Below are 23081 nucleotides of genomic sequence, written 5' to 3' on the forward strand. Positions count from 1 at the left end.
AATGTACGGTACTTCACTTAAATTGCATTGAGCATGAGCGTATAGTTCACCTGCATCTCTTTACATAAAATCTTCACAAGGATTTTTTTTTTTTTAATAATGTCCATTAATTAGCACAGCAAGAGACATTACTCAAGAAATGTTAAATGTAAAACAATGCTCATACAGAATAAAATATCGAGTAATTTGCTTTACCTGTGTTTTATAGACATCAAAACCTTTTCTGATTGGTCAACTTAAAACGTGTAAAGTGCCCAGAGAATGTTGTGCATATGTCGTGGGGCAGTATTGATATTACTGATATTGATAATCAATACACGCAGCTTCAATACATCCTTCAGGAGTCATATTACCAGGAAATATAGGTGTATATTTTTGTCTCTGTGGGCTATCAGAGTTCATCCCTCCTATCTGTGTTTTTGTTGATTGTCATGGTTCTTTCTGACTTAATGTACTAATGCACCAGTTGTGTGTTTTTTTTTTGTTTTTTTTTTAATGTTAACATGTAATTATCATTTATCAAACCATGTTTTGGGGCTCTCTGAGGGTGTGGCCGTGTGGCGGTAAAGCCTCCGTTCCACTGTTATGAGCATCGGGTTGTGAGTTTTGAAGCTACAATGGGAGAACGGCTGATTTCTGACTCAGCCACTTTGCCTTCTCGGGAAAGACGATCGGAAAACCCAAATTCTTTAACGCTGGTTTTATATGGGTAAGTACAAAAATATGCTCATAACAGCGCCAGTCAGCTTTATGCAAAATAGTTAATATTAATAACTGTTAGGTCTAGGCCCCTGTCAAATAAAGGCAGTAAAATAAATGTATGAATTTGGGGAAAGGCAAAGAATGGTAGCTACATGAAATTCTTCTGCTAGGACTGAGTCTCTTTTGTAAAGCTGTTTCAAAATGCATAAAATGAAGAAGCTTTTTTTTTTTTTTTTTTTTTTTTTTTTTTTTTTAAGAAAAAAGAAGGTTTTTGTTACAGATACTGCAATACAGTGAGCTTCTAGTAAAACATAACTTCTCATGCACTTCATGCAAATGAACAGTTTTCGCTCCGTTGACATTAAACGTCTTCATCATCACTAGTGTCAGGAATCGCCATGGTTTCCATATTGCATCGGACATCATGAACGTCGTGTTCATAAAATTTGAATTGCCACTCGGGTGACAGCTCGTCCCGTCTGCGTTGCACTCGGGGGGGGGGGGGGGGGGGGGGGGGGGGCGGATCACGTCTCTACTTTGCAACCCACAAAGCACTTTAGAGGACTCTCCTTAACATCTGGCACCGACACATTCAGATAAGTTAATGTCCAGCAGGTAACAAGCAGGGGTCACATCTTATGAAATTTCTTTCTTTCACAAGTTTCTTTTTTCGACAAGCAGATGAGATTAAAGTCGTGGGCAGAGATAGTGAGAGATCAAAAGCAACAGAGCAACAGGCAATGATATAAATGTTAAAAAAAATAAAAATAAAATAAAAAAGGAAAGGAAAGGAAAGGGAGAGTGTCGGCCTGCAAGAAGAACCGACCAGTGCTTAGTCTGCCACCGAGGTGACCCATGCAGAGAGGCACGTGTTCTAGTCCAGGACACCATGGAACCCTCCCCAAGGAGAGGCTTGGGGGAGCTTAAACTACCAGCACAGTTTTGGTAGTGTAACGGGGAAAAAATAAAGGAAATCAAAGGTATAAGAGCAGGAAGGGAGGTCGGTTTGACAGGAGAGGGCTGACTGTCCAGTGGCTTAGTGTCTGCTAGTCAGCCATGCTACATAATGGATGGGATGGGAGAATGGGAGTGCTGCATTAGACAGGGTGGGCTGCAGGACAGGGCGGACACGGAGGACACTCCGGAGGCATCCCCGCTCATGCCAGACATGCTGTTAAGGCTCCAAGGCTTTTCATAACCTTTGGTTGGAAAACAGAGAACGTTCTGAGTACAGTGCAGCGCCGGGTCCACGACAGAACGTGTTTCTCTCTCGCTTATGCTACACCTGTTGCTTTCTTGGTTTTGTCTCGAAACAGGGCAGGTCAGCGCGGGTCGTTGTTCTCCCATGCGTCGAGCGCGTCAGGAGTGCGACGGCATGCACCGGGGGTGGTACCGGGGTGGTCGGGAGGAGAACACTCGGAGGGATCGGGAGGCACCTCGGGCTTTTGGGTTGATCCGCTACAGGTGTGGTCAGGTGTCTAAGGGGCCTTCTCTAAGTGTTGCAGGGGCCCAACTTGTGCTTCGCAAATGTGCCGTTGGCTCCTCAAGCACCAACCAGAATAGAGGGCGGTTTTGCCATTTTTTGTGTTTTGTTTTTTTTTGTTTGTTTTTTCCCCCTCATATTTACATACAGTACACGAGAATCGACACAAATTTAGGCTCAAATTTGGATAGGAGTGACCATGGCGTTTTGTCTCCGATGCGCTGAAACGTCAGCCTTTTTCTCCATCGGTGTTGTGCTCCGTCACCACGCTGATAACACCCATCGAGACACGTCATGCATCATCATTATGCTCAAATCCAGTGAACTCGTAGTCAGGAATCCGCATGGTAATTTCATTTTAAAGACATGTACATACACGAAACACGCATAGCACGTACATACTTACTTAGGCATTTAAGACAGCACGTTCTATGTCATATAAAAACTCTGAAAATATTTTTTTTTTTTACGTGTAAATAAATAGGGGTATGCAATATGCATGGAATAAAAAAATATATTATGTAGATGTGGACAATTCTCATTGACCATTGTAGTGATTGTGCTTGGACTTAAGTGACAGATGTTGGGATATATACAGGACCTAAGGGAATGGTCAGAGAGGGGGTGTGAAGGAGGATGAAGAGTCAGAGGTTTTTTGGTTGTGTGTGTGTGTGTGTGTGCGTGTGTGCGTGTGTGCGTGCGTGCGCGCGCGCGTGTGTGTGTGTGTGTGTGCGCGCTTGCTCGTGGACGTGGGCGTGTGCGCGTGCATGCGAGCGTGTGCGAGTGTGTGCGCGGTTGTAAATAATTAAGGTGTAATGCTCGGGAAAGAGGGGAAGAGGGACATCCCGTCTGTGGTGTCAGTGTCTGATGGGGGCCTGTGATTGGCTGTTGCTGTACGTACCCCTCCTCACTTTTCCCCCTGTGTGGTTGGGCCGTTCCGCCGTGGTGACCAGGAAGCACGGCCGCTCCCTCTCGCCGGGGCTGAAGATCTCCTCGGGCGAGATGGCCTGGTCGATGTGGGGGCAGTCTTCGTTGGCAAGAGCCGCGTTGGCCGCCTCGCCGTTCAGTTTGGAATCTGAACACAGTGGGTGGGAGGGGGAACACTAAGAGTCTAAGACAACGGGCTGGTGGCCTGCGTGTTAGGATGCTCAGAGGGCAGCTGAGGTTGTTATTGTCCCACGATTCAGGAGTGATGGTGCGCTGCCTACATAGAAATACTTAGAAGTCAGAAAGCGGTTCATAAAAAATAGTTTGAGATTGATGTAGCTCCACCAGCGCCGCTTGTTCCCAGAGAAGGTTTGGGCAGCGACTGTGATATACAGTTGGTTTGGCACCGTGAACAAATGTACTTATTGTTCGTGGCTTTGGACAAAAGCGACTGTGAAAACGACACAATGTAATGTGACGTTAGTAGAGATTGAACAATGAGTGTTTGTAAGGCTCCATATAAAGGTCGTTTTATGCGATAGATACTGTGAAACCACAGTGGGTTGAACTATCTCAGCAACAACACCACCGTACAAAACTATTCCAGTTTATTGTGCTTGTGGAAAAGCATTAATGATCCGAGCACTGTATGACAATTGCGGCGATTCTCTCAGTCGGTCTTGGGAGGCAGGATGAGTGAGTCACTGCATTAAGGAGTGCAAAATCAATAGCAGGATTCCTCCCGGCCAAACGCTCTGTTCTCCCATTCAGACGCCACCGTGCGATGCCAGTCATCGCGCTGCTCTCCCTTCGCTCATTCAGTGGGAAACTCATTTGTTTAATCTCGCACTTGAATCACCCGCAAGCCCCTTTTCCCCTCTAAAGAGAGCGGGGATGCCTCGTTCCCCGTCTCCCTGGAGAGGGAAACGGGGAGTGAGGCATCCGGTGTCAGAGCGCCACGAATCCAGCGGGGAGAACCGAAACGAAGCAGCTGGCCGATGACACATGCTTCATGCGTCGGAAAAGCCGTCTTTATCGTTCTTACCTTGAAACTTGATCTCGGAAAAGTCGTCGTGGGGGATGGGGCTCTGGTGCTGCGAACTTATGCTGGACTTGCAGTAGTTGGGTGACCCTGGTTGCGGCGCCCGAGGAATGTGCCTGTTCTTTTTCTTTGGTAGTTTCTGCTTTGCCATGGCCAAGGAGTAATACATTCCAAAGTTGTTGACGATCACGGGGACGGGCATGGCGATGGTCAGCACGCCGGCCAGGGCACACAGCGCTCCCACCAGCATGCCGGAGGTCGTCTGGGGATACATGTCTCCGTAGCCCAGCGTCGTCATGGTCACCACGGCCCACCAGAATCCGATCGGGATGTTCTTGAAGTGCGTGTGGTCGCTGGCCCGCGGGTCGTTGGGGTTGGCTCCGATGCGTTCGGCGTAGTAGATCATTGTGGCGAAGATGAGGACACCGAGGGCGAGGAAGATGATGAGGAGGAGGAACTCGTTGGTGCTGGCCCTCAGCGTGTGGCCCAGCACCCGCAGCCCCACGAAGTGACGGGTCAGCTTGAAGATGCGCAGGATCCGCACGAAGCGGACGACCCGCAGGAAGCCCAGCACGTCCTTGGCCGCCTTGGAGGAGAGGCCGCTCAGACCCACCTCCAGGTAGAACGGCAGGATGGCCACAAAGTCGATGATGTTCAGGGCGTTCCGAATGAAGTCGAGCTTGTTTGGACAGAAAGTTATTCGCATGAGGAACTCAAAGGTGAACCAGATCACGCACACGCCCTCGATGTAGGTGAGGTAGGCCACGGTCTCCACCTCCGGGTAGAAGCGCTCCTCCGTCCTGTTGTCCACCACCTCCAGCTCGGTGCGGTTGATGATGGGGTTGAAGGCCTCGTGGGTCTCCAGGCAGAACGTGGTGATGGACACCAGAATGAAGAAGAGGGAGGCGAGAGCCACCCACTGCCGGGGGAGGAGGAGATTGGATGGGTGGGTGGAGGGAGGAAGGGAGAGATACAAAACGGACAGTGAGCACAGTAAAGACCTGGAATGTAATCGAGCTCAATGGCCCGGTCACCGTTCTTAACAAGACGCAATGCAATTCAATCCAATATCTAAGGATGTGGCGTCCTCTATGACAGTGGCAATGGGATCTCTCTCTCTCTCTCTCTCTATCTCTCTCTCTCTCTCTCACTTTGTCTCTCTCTCACACATGGACTTATTATCTTACCCTTCTTTCCGCCTTGGCGCCTTGATTCAATAGTGCACATTGTAAAATGGAGAATTGATGTGAGCTGCAACGTTATTGCATGAGCCTCTATTCCCTGGTGGCAAGTCAAGGTCACGGCGTGCTCCAAGGGTGCGCTGAGCCCGGAGCGGCGCGGACCTACAAGTCGCCGCTTCCTCCAAACCATAAGCGCAGCGGGCTGTCCCCACACGAGGTCTTATCTACCGACTCCTGGGAATAAGTATTAGCAGAGGCTTTGTGTTGGAGGAAACTGTATTTCGACAAAGTGTAGCATAACCCTCTTTGCATATTGATACGAGTATCATGTTCCATCGCATCTGGACTCGGAATATCCGACGTGCACACCGTGCACGACGTACTGTAGGAGATGCGTCGTGTTCCCTCATTGATATCAACCCTCATCGTCGTGTTATTGTTGTTTTCACAATGCTGACTTGCACAGCCTGTCGGCCAATCACACCCTTTTCTCATACATATCTACAATAGAGGGACATGTTTCATTTTGGTCCCACGGGTATTAAATCTCTGTTTGTGTCACTTTTCATCGCACGCCAGCCTCACGGCATCTCCTCCGCGCTCCGGGGTGATCTGCTGAGTGCGAGTGCGGACATGCAGGGCTTCCTCGGCGATGGAGAATCGGCGTCGGAGCTAATGATCGGACCAGGACGCAGTTGGACCTGGGCATGTCGGGGCTTGAACCCAGCGCGTGTTCCAACGCGCTCAAGAGATGTTTCGCCGTGAGCGTGAGAGCGGGAGGTGGGGGTGGGGTTGTCGCCGCACGCTTCTTTCTCCGGCCACATGGAGATGATCAGAAAGCCTTCATTCAGTAACCGGAGCAATGACGGGTTCTTGTTTCGCGTTCTCAACACGGCGAAAATAGGCTCAAGACATTTGCTTTGTGACAAAGAAGCGATCGGGAAGTGATGACTATTTTGTAGACCCCAGTAAAATAAAGGCAATAAAAGCAATATATTCTGTCCTATTATATTCTGTTCCGTCAACGCCTAAATTTGCCCCCGGGAAGTAATAAAGTGTTATCTTATCTGGTTTGAATTGGGAGAAAGGCTAAGAATGGTATACAGCAGCTAAATACAACGCTACTAACGCTCCGTTAGTGTGTAGTTCAAACATGCACATCATGCAAATGAACCGTTTTCCCTCTGTTGACACTAAACTGATTCATCACGGGCGTCGGGAACTGTCATTCACATGACATCATGAACATTGTGTTCATGAAATTTAAATTGCCACTTGCTCTTACCTAGCAAGTACACTTAATCCCCACCGTCCTCCAACACACACACACACACACACACACACACACACACCTGCTCAGTGCCACCACCTGTGATGGCGGACACATGACATTCAAAACGCTTCATAATGAAATCATAATATACACGATTGCTCTGCTGCATTGTTCCTCCAGTTTAAACAGGCGTCCAGGACGAAAACCTTTGTTCGAGTTAAACGACTCTTATATAGAAATACAAAGTCCAAGCACGCCATTCAACTCACACTACACCCACTGCATTAGCAGGTTATTAATAACATTTCCTGGTGCCAGGAACAGATTCATCAAGCGCAGTATGGATACCCGCGCTGCGTAACGTGATAAAAGATAAAACCTTCGTCCTCGCTGCCTCCACGTGGAGGGGTTTCTTCGCGCCGTCCGGCCACCGGGTTGCGGTGCCGCCGAGCTCATGGCCATCTTGACCCAGCGCATCATCGTGGGAATACCGACTCTCAAACCCCGCGCCCTGGGAGGCGACGGTCGCGTTTTGTCTCGTCTCGTCCTCATTTCTGAGGTTCCTGCTGGAGTGACTTTCAGCGATACGGCTGTGAATACAGTCCCGTAATTAACTCCACGCTTGTGTCTAATTAATCCTCCCACCAGTCGTGGTCGAGCTCCGTCAGTCTGCTGTGGTTCAGTCCCGGCGGGATGCTATGGGATGGGATGATATGGATTTGCCCCCTGCGTTTTCCAGCCATGTCAAAGAGGCATAAGTAGCTTAAGTTGTACGGCTATCAATGAGTTAAAGCTTATTAAATGTACAAAATAGTTTGTAAGGATGGAGGGTTGGATTATTACGCGCCCATCATCATGTCACATCTGCCGGAGCAGCAGGACGCACAGTGGCATTCGTCGGGGCCGCTGGCCTCAGAAAGAGAAATATCCCGAGGTGTGAAGTCATTTCATTGTGACCAATGCGGGATGCGGGTCCAGATGGAGGAGTGCCCAGTACCAGTCTGAAAATGCCACCTTTAGCAGCAACCCATTTTTTGTTTGGAGGCCTGCCACCAGATCCTGATGGTGCCAAAGATCTGGTTTACTAATTTGTGGCTGACCTATTTAACCAAATTGCCAGTGTATACAGGGGATCCTGGCGTCCGACTCCTGGGGGTATCTGGAGACAGACCTGCAATGGACCTGTCTCGTGGCTTCCTTCAGGGCTGCGCTGGCCGTCTTGGGGTGCGAGGGGCGGGGGTGGCGCAACGATTTGCATCTAAATGGCTTCTGACAGATGAAGTCATTGGGGGATTTATTTTTTTTTCCTCGCCCCCGTACAGTTCCACTACGGCTGTGGATGCCTCGAGGAGAGCAATTCCAAGGTCATAAAGAAGAAGAAAAGAGCACCGAACTAAAGGTGCCGTGTCCCTCTCTACGACCATCGCTTTGTGTTCCCTCAGAGGAAAACTGTTAAATACGTTAAAATGCGGTTCACGTTGTCACCGTCAACGTTGCAGGTCAGCAAGATTTTATCGTGCCTTAGAAGGCCTCTAGAGAAGTGGTTCTCAACGTGGGATCCGGCGACCCCCACCCCCTCCCAGGGGGTCCTTCAGGAGGTTCCAGGAGGTCCCTGGAAAAATGATTAATAGATAAACTTGACCGTTATTTAATTTGGCTGTTCTGATCCCAGTTTCATTGTTTTCTCGAGTAAAGACAGGTATGGCATTCGGAACAAATCATATCTAACAATAAAAATCTCCTCAGATTGGGTCCCCAGAGACAAAATCCCGGCCTGATGTGGATCAAATTGAGGCTCTTTGATATGATAAAAGGTTGAGAATCACTGTTCTAGATGATATTTTATAATAGAATGGAGTCATGTGACAGGTGATTTCAGTGCAATGGGCTCTGTGGAACAGGATGGCAGACCAGGACCTGAGGCTCTACTCACCCTTGCATATTTGGAGGAGTAGGGGTCCTCAAACAGAGCCCACACCCGCTTCTGCCACCGGCTCCACAGGCTGCCATGCCGGACGTGGGGCGAGTCTCCCTGGGCCAGCCTCCGGGTCATCTCATCCACGTCGTCACCGTCGGGGTGATCTGCATCTGGCTCCTGGTCGTCGTTGCCCAGGTCCAGCAGGGCCCCCCCGCCGAAGCTGTCCAAGGCCTCCTCGGCCTCCCGGTGCTGCCGGTAGGTCATCCAGCAGCAGGGCTCCACGTCGGTCTCGTCGATGCCCCAGAAGGCCAGCTCCTCCTCGTACAGGGGTCCGCACACATCGGCCGGGCAGTGCAGCTTCCCGGTGCGGTAGTAGTTGAGGATGTGCGCGAACACGCCCGGGTGGCGGTCGAAGAAGAACTCCTGGATCTTGGCGTCATAGTCAAAGTGGTTTGGCGCGTCGGGCTCCGCCAGCCAGGAGAGCCGGGTGCCGGGCAGGGTGCGCAGGGTGCTGCGGTACGTCTGGTGCTTGATCCCTCCCACGTTGATCACAATGCGGTCCTTGTCGTCGCTCAGGCCCATGGCGGCGCTCAGGCATTTCTCCAGCAGGTTCCCTCCATCGCGACGGGGAGTCCGGGCGCACCTCGGCGGGACGCACGGCGAGGAGGAGAGGGAGGGCGGGTGCGGGTGCGGGTGCGGGTGCGGGGGTGGGAGCGGGGGCGCGGGAGATGCTCTGGAACACTGGGGGCGGGGGTGGGGAGCGGGGCTGCTGGTGGATCCTCAGACCTTCCTCCTCTGGGGTGAGGCGGACGCGGTGTCTCCGGGAGCTCAGAGCCGCTCGCAGCCTCCACAAGCACCGGGGGGAGAACGCGGAGCCACAGTGGTCGCAGCCAATGGCATCGCATCAAGGGTGGACGTCACATCGTCGTTGAAAACACCGGAGATCGGAGATGCGTGGGAGGGTGGGTGTTTGGGTAAAAACAAAAAAAAAAAGCCCAATTGTTTGAAATCCAAACGGTTTTCGGTATAAATCCAGGTGCTTTCTGGGCTCCGTGACTTTCACAGCAAGGTGAGTGGTGCTGAAGGGACAGCTCCCCGGGTCTCCTTCCTCCTCCTCCTCCTCCTTCTCCTCCTCCTCCTCCACCGGCAACAAGGAACCCAAAAAACACCAGGAGATCCGATTCAAACTTCGGTCGCCCGGTCAGATGTTCCGTCGGCCGGCAGGACCGCTGCTGTCTTTCACGTCTATGTGTAGCCGGTTCCCCGGCGAGCTCCTGTGGGCGCAGACCCCGTGCTATGGTCGAAGACCCGTCCTTTGCTGCTGCTGCTGCTGCTGCTGCTGCTGCTGCTGCTGCATGGTGGTGATAGTGCAATGGGAGGTGCAAGGGAGGAGGCAATAAAAAAGACTTCAGTCCAAACCAAATGGTCCTATTTCCCTCATGGCCGCTTATTCACAGCAAACCCAGTTCCGCGATAACCATTGGGAACGGTTGCGTGTATTACAATACAATCATGTATTGCATGTCATAATGTTAATTATGTATAAGTATTGCAGGTAGGAGTTGATGCATGTATTGTATTGTATGCAAGAATGTTTATTTATTATTTTAAGGCTCTTTTTTTTTTTTTAAGTTCTGCATCATGTACATTAAAATTGGTAGGGTCTCTATTGATGCTGCACACACCAGATGACTGCAGGTCTGCAGCACACACACACACACACGCACACACACACACACACACACACACACACACACACACACACACACACACACACACACACACACACTGACTCCTGATCAACACCTCATGGGAGGAAACGGTGTGAAAGCTGCACCCACGAGTGAAACCGCGCAGGATATTACATTTGATGCGGTTTCTAACGTTGCATTTGATTAAATATCAATAAATATATAACTGTCAATCGAAGCGTCATTCTTTTTTATTTTCCTTTTTTTTTTAACTAACCATGTGAGAATGTCTTGCCCATTGTCGGCTCGTTTGCTGGTCGCATAGCAGCCCTGCAGACGGGGGAGGTTGGCCAGCAGGGGGCGCTGTTGCTCACTGTGATGATATAAGGCCTTGTACTGTAATGACTTTCTGCGTTTTGTTCTGCTGGGGGTTCCCAAACTGTGGTCCACGGCCCCCTGGGGGTCGACGGCATTGCAGTGGTCCGCAAAATTATATATATATATATATATATACACTCTTTTGGCCGCGGCTGATGTTTGCCCTGTGTTTTTGGGACAGCTCGCTGGGGGGGTGATCGTCGGAGTGGGATATATAATGAATATATATATATATATATATATATATACACATTCATATACAATTACAGTGTATATAACATTATATGTATATATGATATATTTGATATATAGTCAACAAAACTAATGATTGTTTGGGGAATGTTTGGGGAAAAAGTGTCTGTCTTCCATCCCCTGTCCGTGTGTCCACATCACCAGCTGTGGGCAGTTCCTCACTTCTTTCAGTCTCAGTTTTCACTCCCATAATAAGGAGGAGTTTACACCGTGAAGGCTCAATCCTCTGGCTGAATAAATTGGGCCCTGCAGCCCATTAGGGACTTTGTGACCATCCGAGTTGAGTGGAACAGATAAAGTTAAATCTTTTTTTTTTTTATTCCGTCAGAAGAAGGATCAATAAGGCATCATGGTGGTGGCAGGCTGCACCAAGTGCATCAAATACATGTTATTCTTCTTTAACTTTATTTTCTGGGTAAGTTGATCATGTTTTAGTCTCACCTTTGAAAAGCTATTTTTATTTCGAGCTATTTAAAAGAAGATTTTAAACATATTTACTAATATATATGTATTTGTTTTTTTGCACGGCCTAGGTTTTATTCTGTAGTCAATTCATAAGTGGTCTAATGAAAATCGAGGGCTGTGAAGTGAGTGTGTAGTCCTGCTATTGTTTCTGCTGCAGTGTGTGGAAGGGGGCATCAATGGAGAAGGAGCACAAAGCTGGAGCTAGAATGCTCTTACAAATGATGAAGGGTTTGTTTCTGCTCGACTGAGCCCTGCCAGGTGCCTGCATGTGGGGCTGCATGTGGGGCGGCAGACCCTCCAGACCCTCCAGGCACAAATAACCTGATTCCCCCTCACACTTAGGATCCTGCCTCTCCCTGAGGCTCTGATTCAGTTACGGAGTGGGATTATTTGGTTAGAAACATGCAACCATTCATCCTAAAGTGTAGGCTTCAACTAATTGCACTGATACAAATAAGAAGTATGTTGTTTTGTATGGTGTTCATGCCGAATTTGTTGCTTAAATGAAGTAGTTGAAAAAACTGTTGTTTTCCGACTGATATGTCTTTAGTCCACCTTGTTCCAGCACTTTTATTTAATATTTGATAAATCACCAGGAGACTTATATCAATACACTCAAATGGTTGCAAAAGAAATGACATATTTAGTGTAACTATAGCTGAGCATATTTAGTTTAGTTTGTTATAAAGGTCTTATCCCAGCATATCAGCGGGTTCCTCCTCACCCCTCCTGTCCTTGCTGCTCCGTCCCAGCAGGTCCGGCCCAGTCAGACCTTTATCCCACTTCCTAACCTCTTTCCTCGCATTCTGTCACGATCCTGCACCGTCAGACGCCATCGCAAGTTTGTGAATGTCCCTTCGCTATAGTTGGGGTGTCTGAAAAAAGAGCTATTGTCCTCATTGAAGATAAGCACATAGTCACCATATCCTGAAGACACTCCACTTGACAGAGTGCTTCCTCTGTTGTGCGTATGTTTTTAAGCTGTCATTGAAATAACTCTGCGAGCCTTTTCCTCCCTTGGCCATTTCTCGTGTTTGGGATTTCACTTTCCTGTTTCTTGGGGAACAATAGAACGCAGGCCTGACCTTAAATGTGCTGAATGCTCAGTGTAAACACTGGCATGGAGGAAAGAGTCATCCACACATGAACCTCCAACTGGACCCTTTTGGTTGCGGCTGATGTTTGCCCTGTGTTTTTGGGACAGCTCGCTGGGGGGGTGATCCTCGGAGTGGCCCTGTGGCTCCGCCACGACAGCCAGACCAGCAACCTGCTCATCCTGCAGTTTGAAGGAAACCAGGCTCCAAGCACCTTCTACATCAGTGAGTACACTGTCCACCTAACACTAGTTCTTCTGACCCCTTCCTGTCCGGGGGGAGTGAATGAAGACCTTGATCTTATGCTTTCCAAAACACGTCACAGAAACACAGAAAGACGTTAATTTCTTCAGGAAATTCAAATTAAGCTTCCATTTTAAGATGGTTGTCGGCAACAATCTGAAGGTAAGTAAGGCCGCGTGGTTTAATATTAGTTTCTACGAAGTCTAAAACAACAAGGCATCTGTTCCGAGTGTTTGTTGTTGGTCGCTTTTTCAAACTTTAGAGGTTACACGTTGCGTTTTTTGATGACGTGTATTTTATGTCGCATCCCATACTCTCGTCACAATAGCGGATAAAGATCATACTCGTTATACATTTCTAACCATACGGCAAACATTAATAAGATATATCCGACAGCAGTGCCCTCCCTTCGTCTGCTCCAGCGTGACCTTCCCCTCCTCCGGCTCGCGCCCGGTTCCTCGTACTACAGGAAGGCCCTGGTTAACGGGGCGGCCATAATTAGCGTCACGCTGAGCTTTTTATGTCAAATGATGATGTGGGTGAGTTCCAGAAATAGCAGCCGGAGCCGCGTGACCTCTGAGAAAAGCAGGAAACAGGACCTGCGTCAGTCCGCACTACACCTTAAGAGGCTCAATGAGAGGCCGCGCACACAAAAGGCGAGTTGTTGCCGGAGCGCTGCCACTGACACTGACGCCCGCGTTAGCTTCGGTCCCGGAGCGGCGCGCTCTGCGGAGCTCCGTCCCGGCCACGACTCACAGACTTAACAGATGCCGCGGAGGAAAAATATGTTGTCAGTCTTTGCCCTCCCAGGAGCCGCTGCACATGTTGCAGGCAGATGTGCGGGCGTGTGCGCGCCGGGGACGGAAAATAAACAGTGTGTCTGTGAGCCAACCACGCAAATAAAACCAGAATGTGTGTCTCAATGACAGGATGCGTCGGAGGTTCGGTTGTGATCATTTGGAACAGCGTGTTTGCTCCACATAGTCCCATTAATCAATGTCAAATATTGACGTCTATGAAAACAAACATCGAGTCATGGAGAGAATTATGTCTCGTATTACATCTTTATATTGAGTTATTATACAAATCATATTTTCATTAAGATATTTATGAACATTGCGGATCCCCTTATCGGTGCCTACAGAGTAGAGGTAGAGTAGAGAGAGGTAGAGTAGAACAAGGTAGAGTAAAGGTGGAGTACAGGTAGAGTAGAGGTAGATGAGAGGTAGAATAGAAGGAGATAACGTAGAGGTAGAGGGAGGTAGACTGGAGGTAGAGTAGACAGAGATACAGTAGAGTAGAGGTAAAGAGAGAGTAGAGTAGAAGCAGAGTAGAGGTAGAGTAGAAGTGGAGAGGAGGTAGAGTAGAGATAGAGTAGAGGAGAAGAGGAAGGTAGAGTAGTAAATTCAAGATTCAAGATTCACGATTCAAGATTCAAGAGGTTTATTCGTCACATACATATAAATCTCTTGAATCTTGAATCTTGAATCTTGAATTTTCTACTCTACCTTCCTCTACTGCTCTACTCTATCTCTACTCTACCTCCTCTCCACTTCTACTCTGGACCAGAGGAGGTCCAGGACCAGATTAAACTGGTTGTTGTGGAGTAGAGGTAGAGTAGTGGTGGAGTGGAGAATAAGTAGAGTAGATGTAGTGAAGAGTAGACTAGAGGTGGGGTAGAGTATGAGTTGAGTAGAGGTGGAGTAGAGTATAAGTAGAGTAGAGGTAGTGTACAGGTGAAGTAGAATATAAGTAGAGAAGTGGTAGTGTAGATTAGACTAGAGGTGGGGTAGAGTATGAGTTGAGTAACGGTGGAGTAGAGTATAAGTAGAGTAGCGGTAGAGTAGAGGTGAAGTAGAATATAAGTAGAGTAGAGGTAGAGTAGAGGTGAAGTACAATATAAGTAGAGTAGAGGTAGAGTAGAGGTGGAAAACAGTAGAAGTAGAGTAGAAGTCGAGTAGAGTAGACTAGAGGTACAGTAGAGGTGGAGTAGAGTAGAAGTAAAGTAGAGTAGAAGTCGAGTAAAGTAGACTAGAAGTAGGGTAGAGGTGGAATACAGTATAAGAATGGAACGGAATTACATCTTAGTGACATTTTGACTTTGTCTGACTGCTTGTCTGACTGCTCATCTGACTTCTGGCCTGACTGCTTGTCTGACTGCCTGTCTGACTGCTTGTCTGACTGCTTGTCTGACTGCCTGTCTGACTGCTCCCTGCTCCGTCTCGTCCTCGTCGCCGGTCCCAGAGCCGTCTCGCTCCGTCGCTCTGCTCCTCAAGCCGCAGTTTGGCCCCAGAACCAGCCATACACGACATGATGAGGACGTTTTCAAAGCCGCTTTATTGTGGCGTGGAACTCTGCTGCGGCCATTCATTTACATCTGGGCAACTCCCCTCCCATAAGTATATGGAGCGCAGAGTCCCAGGCTTTTTATAGCGAGGAGGCTCGCATGTGATTTTAAGGCCGGGGCGGCGCGAGGCCCACCCATGGGAGATGAAGGGAGCGCGGCCCCCCTCTCCCTCAGACACACACGCCCTTGCATAATTCAAATAACCTTGTACATATGCTCATTACCCCTCAAATTAGAGTTTGCAGTGGATGGTTTTAGCACGCTGGCACAGCAAAGTGGTGTTTATGCGGAGCTGGAAATACACACGCCGCTCCAACCTCCTGCCAGCAGCTGGAAATATTACCGCCGGTCCAGATACTGTGACCTGCAGAACACCAAGTTCTATATACAGAGCTGCAACCCCATTGAGGTTTTTGACATCGAACCTCTCCGTGTAACATTTGTCAAACTACTTGTTCTCAACATTGTCAGCTCGTACTGTATCTCAACGTGAAGACACATTCCGTACTTAGTTCTGCAGTAACCGCTGGTTCAGATTAGCGGCGCCGATGGTCTGGTTTGGGTAGAAAGTTTGAGCAAAAAAACAAATTGTACTCGCAGCTGTTGCGGAATTCAGTGGAGTGAAACGTAAGGTGTTTGCTTTTAAATGCAGTGGAGTAAAAGTGTATAGAGACCCTCACATGCCAATGCCAAAAAATGACAACGACACAGTTACTTTCCTCCCCATAGTATAGTACATCTCATCATAAATTGTGTGTGTGTACGTACTGTAAGATAACAAAATATTTAGTATTTTAAATGTGAATACACATTTGTTCTTTATTTGCTGAAATGGTGTGTAAAACTGAAACAGCCCTAAGTATGGAGCACGTTCAGGTCTCAGCTTCTTTTACCATGACTGCCGTGTCATAAATGGGGCTGGGAATTGAAATTCGATACTGCCATGGAATCGCCCATGTATATTGATAATACTGCATACTCGTACTTGGAGGTACTTGGAGGCATCCAGAGGTACTGGGAGGTAAATATACTGGGAGGAACCAGGAGGTATTGGGAGGTACTGAGAGGTACATGTACTGGGGTGTACTAGGAGGTACTGGGAGGTACTGGGAGGTACTGAGAGGTACTGAGAGGTACATATACTGGGAGGTACCAGGAGGTCCTGGGAGGTACTGGGAGGTACTGAGAGTTACATGTACTGGGAGGTACTGGGAGGTACAAATAGTGGGAGGTACCAGGAGGTACTGGGAGGTACTGAGATGTACATGTACTGGGAGCTATTGAGAGGTACAAATACTGGAAGGGAACCAGGAGGTACTGGGAGGTACTGAGATGTACATGTACTGGAAGCTACTGAGAGGTACATATACTGGGAGGTACTGGGATGTACTGAGAGGTAGATGTACTGGGAGGTACCAGGAGGTTACTGGCAGGTTACTGGGAGGAACCGAGGGGTCACGCTGCACTGCATCCTGGTCTGGACACGAGCCATTTCCCTCCGCAGCTGAAACATCAAGTCAGAGAGAGAGAGAAGGAAGGAAACCAACGCATGCCTGTGCTGGAGAAAAAAAAGGAGAAAAGAGAGAGAGAGAGAGAGCGAGAGCAGGATAGATAGAGAACAGGGTGAGGGGGCGGAAGATGGGTTTTGCGGCCGCAGTGTGTGAGAAGGACGAGGCGCTGGAGACCCAGAGACGCAGCGGAGTCAGAACCTCTTAGTGGGTCTGCTCCTCCTCCGAGAGAAGCTCTGTCAGGACTCATCACATACTACACCGCTGCCTGTACCCGTGTATGTGTGTGTGTGTGTGTGTGTGTGTGTGTGTGTGTGCACTTTGTCCCCTTTTCACCTTAAAGCCATTTATTTGATTCATTTCTATTGTGCTTTAATCATTCAAACATATATTGAAGGCAATGATCCTAATCCCTGATCTATAATGTCCATCCCTTTAGAGACCATCGATGCATCTGCCCGGTGTGCAGTTCTAACCCGGCGCTAGTGCTTGTTTGAGCCTTGTCTCCGTTCCTCAGACCTGTGATGCTCTAAGAGGAGCTCACAGTCTGTCCATGGGGCCTGAAGTCAATTTGCTGGTCATTTTTAAACCTAGCTATCAGTGGCACCACCATGAGGTTTCTCTTCGATTAATGTCCCTCAGACATGAAGGAAACATTAGTGACATACAACATGGAGTACAATGCACTTTCTGATGCTGGTGGGCTGTTGACATGTTAGACATGTCGAGCGCACAAAAACTGGAGATCGTCTCACAGTTGAGGCGTCGGGTGTTATTTTAATGCACATGGTGTAAACTTTAATTATTATTGAAATAAGTGAGCTGATTTTGAGGTTAGGTCTGTGTGTGTGTGTGTGTGTGTGTGTGTGTGTGTGTGTGTGTGTGTGTGTGTGTGTTTGTGTGTGTGTGTGTGTGTGTGCGTGTGCGCGTGCGCACGCGTGTGGTTTCCCCTGTTTCCTGGGGAAGGATGGCACTGGGGTCGTGGGTCAGGCCACAGGGTTTTTTGGGGGATGGGGGATCTGGGAGGCCCTGGCTTCCTGAAAGGCAGGAATGTCACCGCAGGGCTAGAAAGAGGAACATCCTGGGGGTGGCAACGTGGATGGAAAGAAGAAGAAAATATAACACAGATCATAGATTGTTTTTATTAAATAGAGGCACAAATTGCCAGAAAAAAAAATTGAGAGTGAAATTGAAAATGAAAATTTGGTTCGATCAGAAATAGATTCAAACGTGATTTGGATATGACCCAAAGTAGAGGATTTTCAGAGATTTGTAAATCTTTTTTTTACTATATTTTCCTATATTTTTAAGATTTTGATTCACTTCAAACTGACACATGTCCCCCCCATGAGCTCAATTAATGTTAATACATTTTTGGGTAATTTAGCCACATTAAAATCACATATGCATTTTGTTAAGTTAATTTCTATATTTAATTATTTTTCAATACCCCTGGAAATTTCCCTACAGTAACACGTGATAACCCTTAATATCTGGTTCACTATTCGTACTTTTTTAAAAGTTCAACTTTAGCTCATGAAGCTCGGCTCAGTTTTTGACCCATTTTCCAGCTTATTAATTCATCAAAAATTATATTTTATATAGACTTTCTTCATATTCTCATCACTAATAATGCATGTGCGTCCCCACAAATGGTAAAATTCAGGTTTAAGATGATTTGTTTCCTCATTGAACCCTTTCACATTAACGCTTTTAAAAATGAATAACCAAACTGGAGCAGAACCTGCAGCGGTCACTGCCCCCTAGTGACGTCTCACACGCACTGCAGCCACGCTGACCACCTTTAAGGAAACATATTGACTTTTATTTTGGTTCTCCTGTTTGTCTGTCTGTCTGTCTGTCTGTCTGTCTGTCTGTCTGTCTGTCTGTCTCCTCAGGCGTCTACATCCTCATCGCCGTTGGGGCTGTGATGATGTTCGTTGGCTTTCTCGGTTGCTACGGCGCCATCCAGGAATCTCAGTGTCTTCTGGGGACGGTGAGGGAGTGTAATGTGTGAAATTGTATTTGTTTTTGTCTTTATGTGTGTGCATGTGTATATATATATATATATATATATATATATATATATATATATATATATATATATATACTGTCTATATACTGTATATACACAGTGTGAATATACTGTATATGTGTGTGTGTGTGTGTGTGTGTGTGTGTGTGTGTGTGTGTGTGTGTGTGTGTGTGTGTGTGTATATATAAACACACACACACACACATATATATATATATATATATACATATGAACTGTAAAATATCAAATCAATTTCATTTTTAGCGCACTTGAAAAAAACAAATCTGGTTTTACCTCAAGGGCTTCACAGAGAGCAGGAATAAAATACATACATGAAATACAGAACGGTTAAAATGTGTTATAAGAGGTTTTCAACAGATGAAACGCGTTTTAGAAACCAGTTTAGATTTATGACCACATCCTCCTCCTCCTCAGTTCTTCTTCTTCTTGATCGTCCTCTTCGCCTGTGAAGTGGCCGCAGGGATTTGGGGATTCATGAACCGTGACACTGTGAGTCCAAGCCGTTCTGGAGTAACTAAGTGCTTTCACTCAAGTTCTTTACTTAAGTACTATTGTGAGGTGTTTTTCTTGAGTAGTACATTTAAAGATGACTTTATATTTTTAGTACATTACGTGAAAAATCAAACATCTTACTTTTTATTCCACTTAATCAATCTGTAACATCACAAAGTACTATTTATTTTCACTAAATGGGTTTTTAATTAAAACAAATCCAATCTCTTTGTAAAGATGTGAAACTTTTAAGTGACATTAAGAATGTAATGTTTCTTCACACCAAAATACGACGTCCTGATGTTGAAAAAGTACTTCTTCTTTTGATAATTGAGTACATTGAAAGGTGAAATGAGTTTTCACCCTGAAGGGAGTACTGTTTTCTTAGGGCATTTATACCTCAGTAACAGGAGTCCTTCTCCTGCTCCCAGATCTCCAAGGAGCTGATCAACTTCTACGACTCGGCCTACATCAAGGCGGTGGACGTGTCGGGCTCGCCGAGCAAGAACGACGCCATCAAGGTCCTGGAAGTGTTTCACAGGACGGTAAATCAACCTGCTCGTAATATTCCCATTCATCAGGATTAATGAGCTATTACAATGTGGATGATGTTCCAGAATGGGCAGATAACCAAACAACATGATGATTAAGTCTGTATGGCTCCCTACGTCGAATGAGATCATTACATACAGTGGATGAATGCGCTATTTTAAAATTGAGTGAATGAGTGAAAATAAAAAATATATAAAAAGCAACTCCATTGTAATACGGACTCGTGTTCTCCTCAGTTGGACTGCTGTGGTAAAGGGGACGACAGTCCTCTCTTTAAGCAAGTCGCTGTCACCTTGTGTCCCATGAAGACGCCCGAGCACTTCCTGTTGTCCCAGGTACAGCAGCAGATTTCAAAAGGGATCACATATTTATTTTATTTATTTTATATATTTATAGCGCACTTTTTAGATGGATGGGTTTTTTTTTAATTTACATTTTATTTTTTCCTATTTTATTATTTATTGTACCTTCATTTTTCATTTCACTTCATTTTTTCATCTCTTTATTGACTCGCTCTGTTCTGTCGACCCCGGGGAGGAAGATTCAAGATTCAAGATTTTTATTTGTCACATACATATACATACTTCCATAAATATATGCAGTGAAATGTAAATGATGATGAATGTAATGAATGAAGTGTCCCCTTGTGTCCCCCGACAAAACCTTTTTCTACAAAGTGGGCTTGAAAACAGGAATAAAGCTCATATCTTATCATAAAAATTGGGAATAAATGTCTCCTCCCTCGCAGAGCTGCCACGTGAAGCTGATCGACCTTTTCTCCGAGAAGCTTTACCTGATCGGCCTGGCAGCACTGGCGGTGGCCGTCATCATGGTGAGAGAGAGAGAGGGAGGGAGAGAGCGAGAGAGAGAGACAGAGAGAGAGCGAGAGAGAGAGACAGAGAGAGAGAGATACCTTTGTTTCACGGATGTAAATGGCATAAAGTACTGGGTGCTGCAATAATCCAACCGGTGGCTCTGGTTGTGAAACTCCATCTGCTGTGTTCTCCATCAGATCTTCGAGATGATCTTCACCATGGTCCTCTGCTGTGGAATCCGCAACAGCCCACCCTACTAGAGACCTGGCCCCGAACCGCCAAGGAAGGGACCCCAAATGTCAAGAACTGTCTGACTTTTCTTCATATAAAAAATATATTTTTTATGAGGTTATTTGATAATAATGCTACAGTAATAAAAAAAATCTGTTATCATGCTATTTTTCAGATGCCACACAGCTATTAAAATTTTGAAAGACAGGATATCTCACATGCGGGTGTCCCTTGTGCCTATGATATGTTATTATACAGTATGTGATAGATTTCTACACAGCTAATAAACTGATCGCTTTTTATGGTTGTATAAAATGTAAATAAATATTCCTCATACTTAGAGAAAAAACACTCCCGAGCTGATCGACTGTGTTTGCATTTTGTGTTGTGGTCCAGTCCTGTAATAATTTAAGCAGCGGAGAATCGTCGGGGTGCCAGCCACAGTGTGTTTTGTAAAGCTCTTCTCTCTTCTCCTGAAATCCTGAAATATCGTTTCCTGATGTGACACCTTATTACGCAATAACCAGTTTAAATATTGCTAATAAATTATGGATTTTCTCATGCGCCTCTTGTTTTCACTCGTGGCTCTGAGCCAGTGCCGGCCGCTGGCATAAACACTATATGCCAGTGATTCCCAAACCTTTCTTGGTAGTGTATCCCCTCTAAGATCTTTTTTCAGCTGAGTACCCCCTTCACTGGCATTGGGAGGAAAAAAAAACATAAATGATGTAGTGTATTAACGTTGTATGTGTTATTTAAACATTATATACAACCAATATCTTTAAACGTTTTTTTTTTTCAAGAGTACCCCCTAAAGTACCCCTAGTGGTACAAGTGCCCCCTGTGGCAGTTTCACCTACCACATGCCAACCAAGTGGCGTTTTCAGGGCCCTCCAGCACAGAGACAGACAATGGGGTTTTCAGACAGACAGTTTAATGTAGAGTGGGCTAGGTGGAACAAGCCCGGGAGCAGATGGACACATGTCATGACGAGGGCTCCTCTCCTGAGTGTGTGCGGGGATGGGGGTTTTACCCGTTGCTCGTTAGACCAACCAAGCAACGGGTACGCAGCCACTCTGATCCTGGGCCCCGAATACCTAGACCCAGGACAGGTGTGGCTGCTCAAACCACACCATCCCCACACCACACCCCCCATTTGAGAAACACTGCTCTATGTGGTCGTTAAGGGCCACCTCCACTGCGGGGGGCTCGTGTCGGCTCAGGAAAGCGGTCAGCCAAACGATCAGCGAAGGCAATCAGCGATTCAAGTGATCCGCTGTCCAAATCACTGACGGGTATATTCCCCAATCGCTCCTAGACGGCTCAACTAGAAACAATTAAGCAGAGCCCCTATCCGTCGACCCGTTCCCACGGATCACAGCGACTCCCACGTCACAGACTTACCGTTACCAAGACAACAGATGCCTTGAAAGCTGACCCGCCGGGAAGGACATCCTGAAAGACACCGCTGTTTGCGCCTCTCCGAACCGGCAACGCTGAACTCCGGTGCTTTCCCTGCCGAAATGCAATCGTGTCGTCGGTGGAACAGAGCTACACCCGAAGGCGACGCAGTGAACCCCAGAGACCTCCTCTGCTACGTCGTCGGATTAATTGGTGGCGTTGGATAGAGTCAAAATCTTTAGGTTAGAACTCATGAACTTTACGCGGCCTCTTGTTCCATTTATCCTACTTCCAGTCACGCACTCCCTCCATTCCTGCCAAACCAGCGACGAGCTTGTCGCTTAGGAATCCATTATTTTCTTATTTGTTTTGTTCGTTTTCTATTACCCGCATTCTTTTTTTTTTTTTTTTTTTTACAATTTTTAATTTTGCCTTTTATTGCCACACATTTTAGCTATAAATAAACGTTTCAATTATTTCCAAGGTCATCGTTTGTGATATTTAGCTTCAAGGAGGGAATAGAGACAAGTGCTATAGAGAGGAATTTACGATTAGATTACGAGACTGGTTAATTAAACTTAATGATTGATTTCATTAGGTCCCCAGGAAAGGGGTGGTGCCCAAATAGCGGGTGTGATTATTCGTTTGAAAGTAGGTAAACACACTACACAAATAAAGACTGTGTTGGAAAAATAGGAAAACAATCCTTTAATATTCAAAATGCACTTTATTAATAGTAATTGATACTCATCTATCTTTTCCCCATGAAGCTGAGAAATTAAAACTTGTCACGATGCTGTCATTTTTTTTTTTTTTTTAACTTGTGCTGTCAGCATGCTGGGCATACAACACAGAGTATTTGTATTCCATTTGCATCCAGGACAGAGTTAGTCTGCAAGAGGAGTTCAAGTTCTCCACCTGCAATGCAACTCTTTATTAATTCCTAAATCATCAAGAACTGCTGCAATAACTCTGTCCTGTGGACGACCTGTAGAATGACAAGAGCACAGTTTTGGTTATGGAGAGCCAC

The 23081-nt window shown here is 46.7% G+C and overlaps 2 protein-coding genes across 3 annotated transcripts; one reads left to right on the plus strand and one right to left on the minus strand.

The window, feature by feature from the left end:
* Nucleotides 1–1580: 1580 nt before the first annotated feature.
* On the minus strand, nt 1581–9108 carry kcnc1b (potassium voltage-gated channel, Shaw-related subfamily, member 1b; the record flags this gene model as incomplete). 2 transcript variants are annotated; one of them, XM_080003097.1, is made up of 4 exons in its annotated part: nt 1581–1901; nt 3087–3260; nt 4158–5073; nt 8542–9108. In XM_080003097.1, the coding sequence occupies 4 exons, from the start codon at nt 9106–9108 to the stop codon at nt 1762–1764; spliced, it is 1797 nt and encodes a 598-aa protein (XP_079859223.1). In that variant the 3' UTR covers nt 1581–1761. The 2 variants fall into 2 exon arrangements, with proteins under 2 accessions (XP_079859223.1, XP_079859224.1); XM_080003098.1 differs by lacking the exon at nt 1581–1901 and having other exon boundaries at nt 2934–3260.
* Nucleotides 9109–11086: 1978 nt separating this feature from the next.
* On the plus strand, nt 11087–21208 carry LOC307231247 (CD81 antigen-like). Its single transcript, XM_080001871.1, has 8 exons — nt 11087–11262; nt 12517–12631; nt 18403–18500; nt 18975–19049; nt 19484–19597; nt 19841–19939; nt 20353–20436; nt 20617–21208. The coding sequence occupies exons 1-8, from the start codon at nt 11197–11199 to the stop codon at nt 20677–20679; spliced, it is 714 nt and encodes a 237-aa protein (XP_079857997.1). The 5' UTR covers nt 11087–11196; the 3' UTR covers nt 20680–21208.
* Nucleotides 21209–23081: the final 1873 nt, after the last annotated feature.

Source organism: Zeus faber (assembly GCF_960531495.2).
Source record: "Zeus faber genome assembly, chromosome: 6".
NCBI classification, from domain to species: Eukaryota; Metazoa; Chordata; class Actinopteri; order Zeiformes; family Zeidae; genus Zeus; species Zeus faber.

Bases quoted from the DNA above. Each gene is read 5' to 3' on its own strand.
- LOC307231247 (XM_080001871.1), top strand. From the start codon at position 11,197: ATGGTGGTGGCAGGCTGCACCAAGTGCATCAAATACATGTTATTCTTC. The intron at 12,632-18,402 runs GTGAGTACACTG...CTGTCTCCTCAG, and splicing joins TCCAAGCACCTTCTACATCA to GCGTCTACATCCTCATCGCC. The intron at 19,050-19,483 runs GTGAGTCCAAGC...TCCTGCTCCCAG, and splicing joins GATTCATGAACCGTGACACT to ATCTCCAAGGAGCTGATCAA.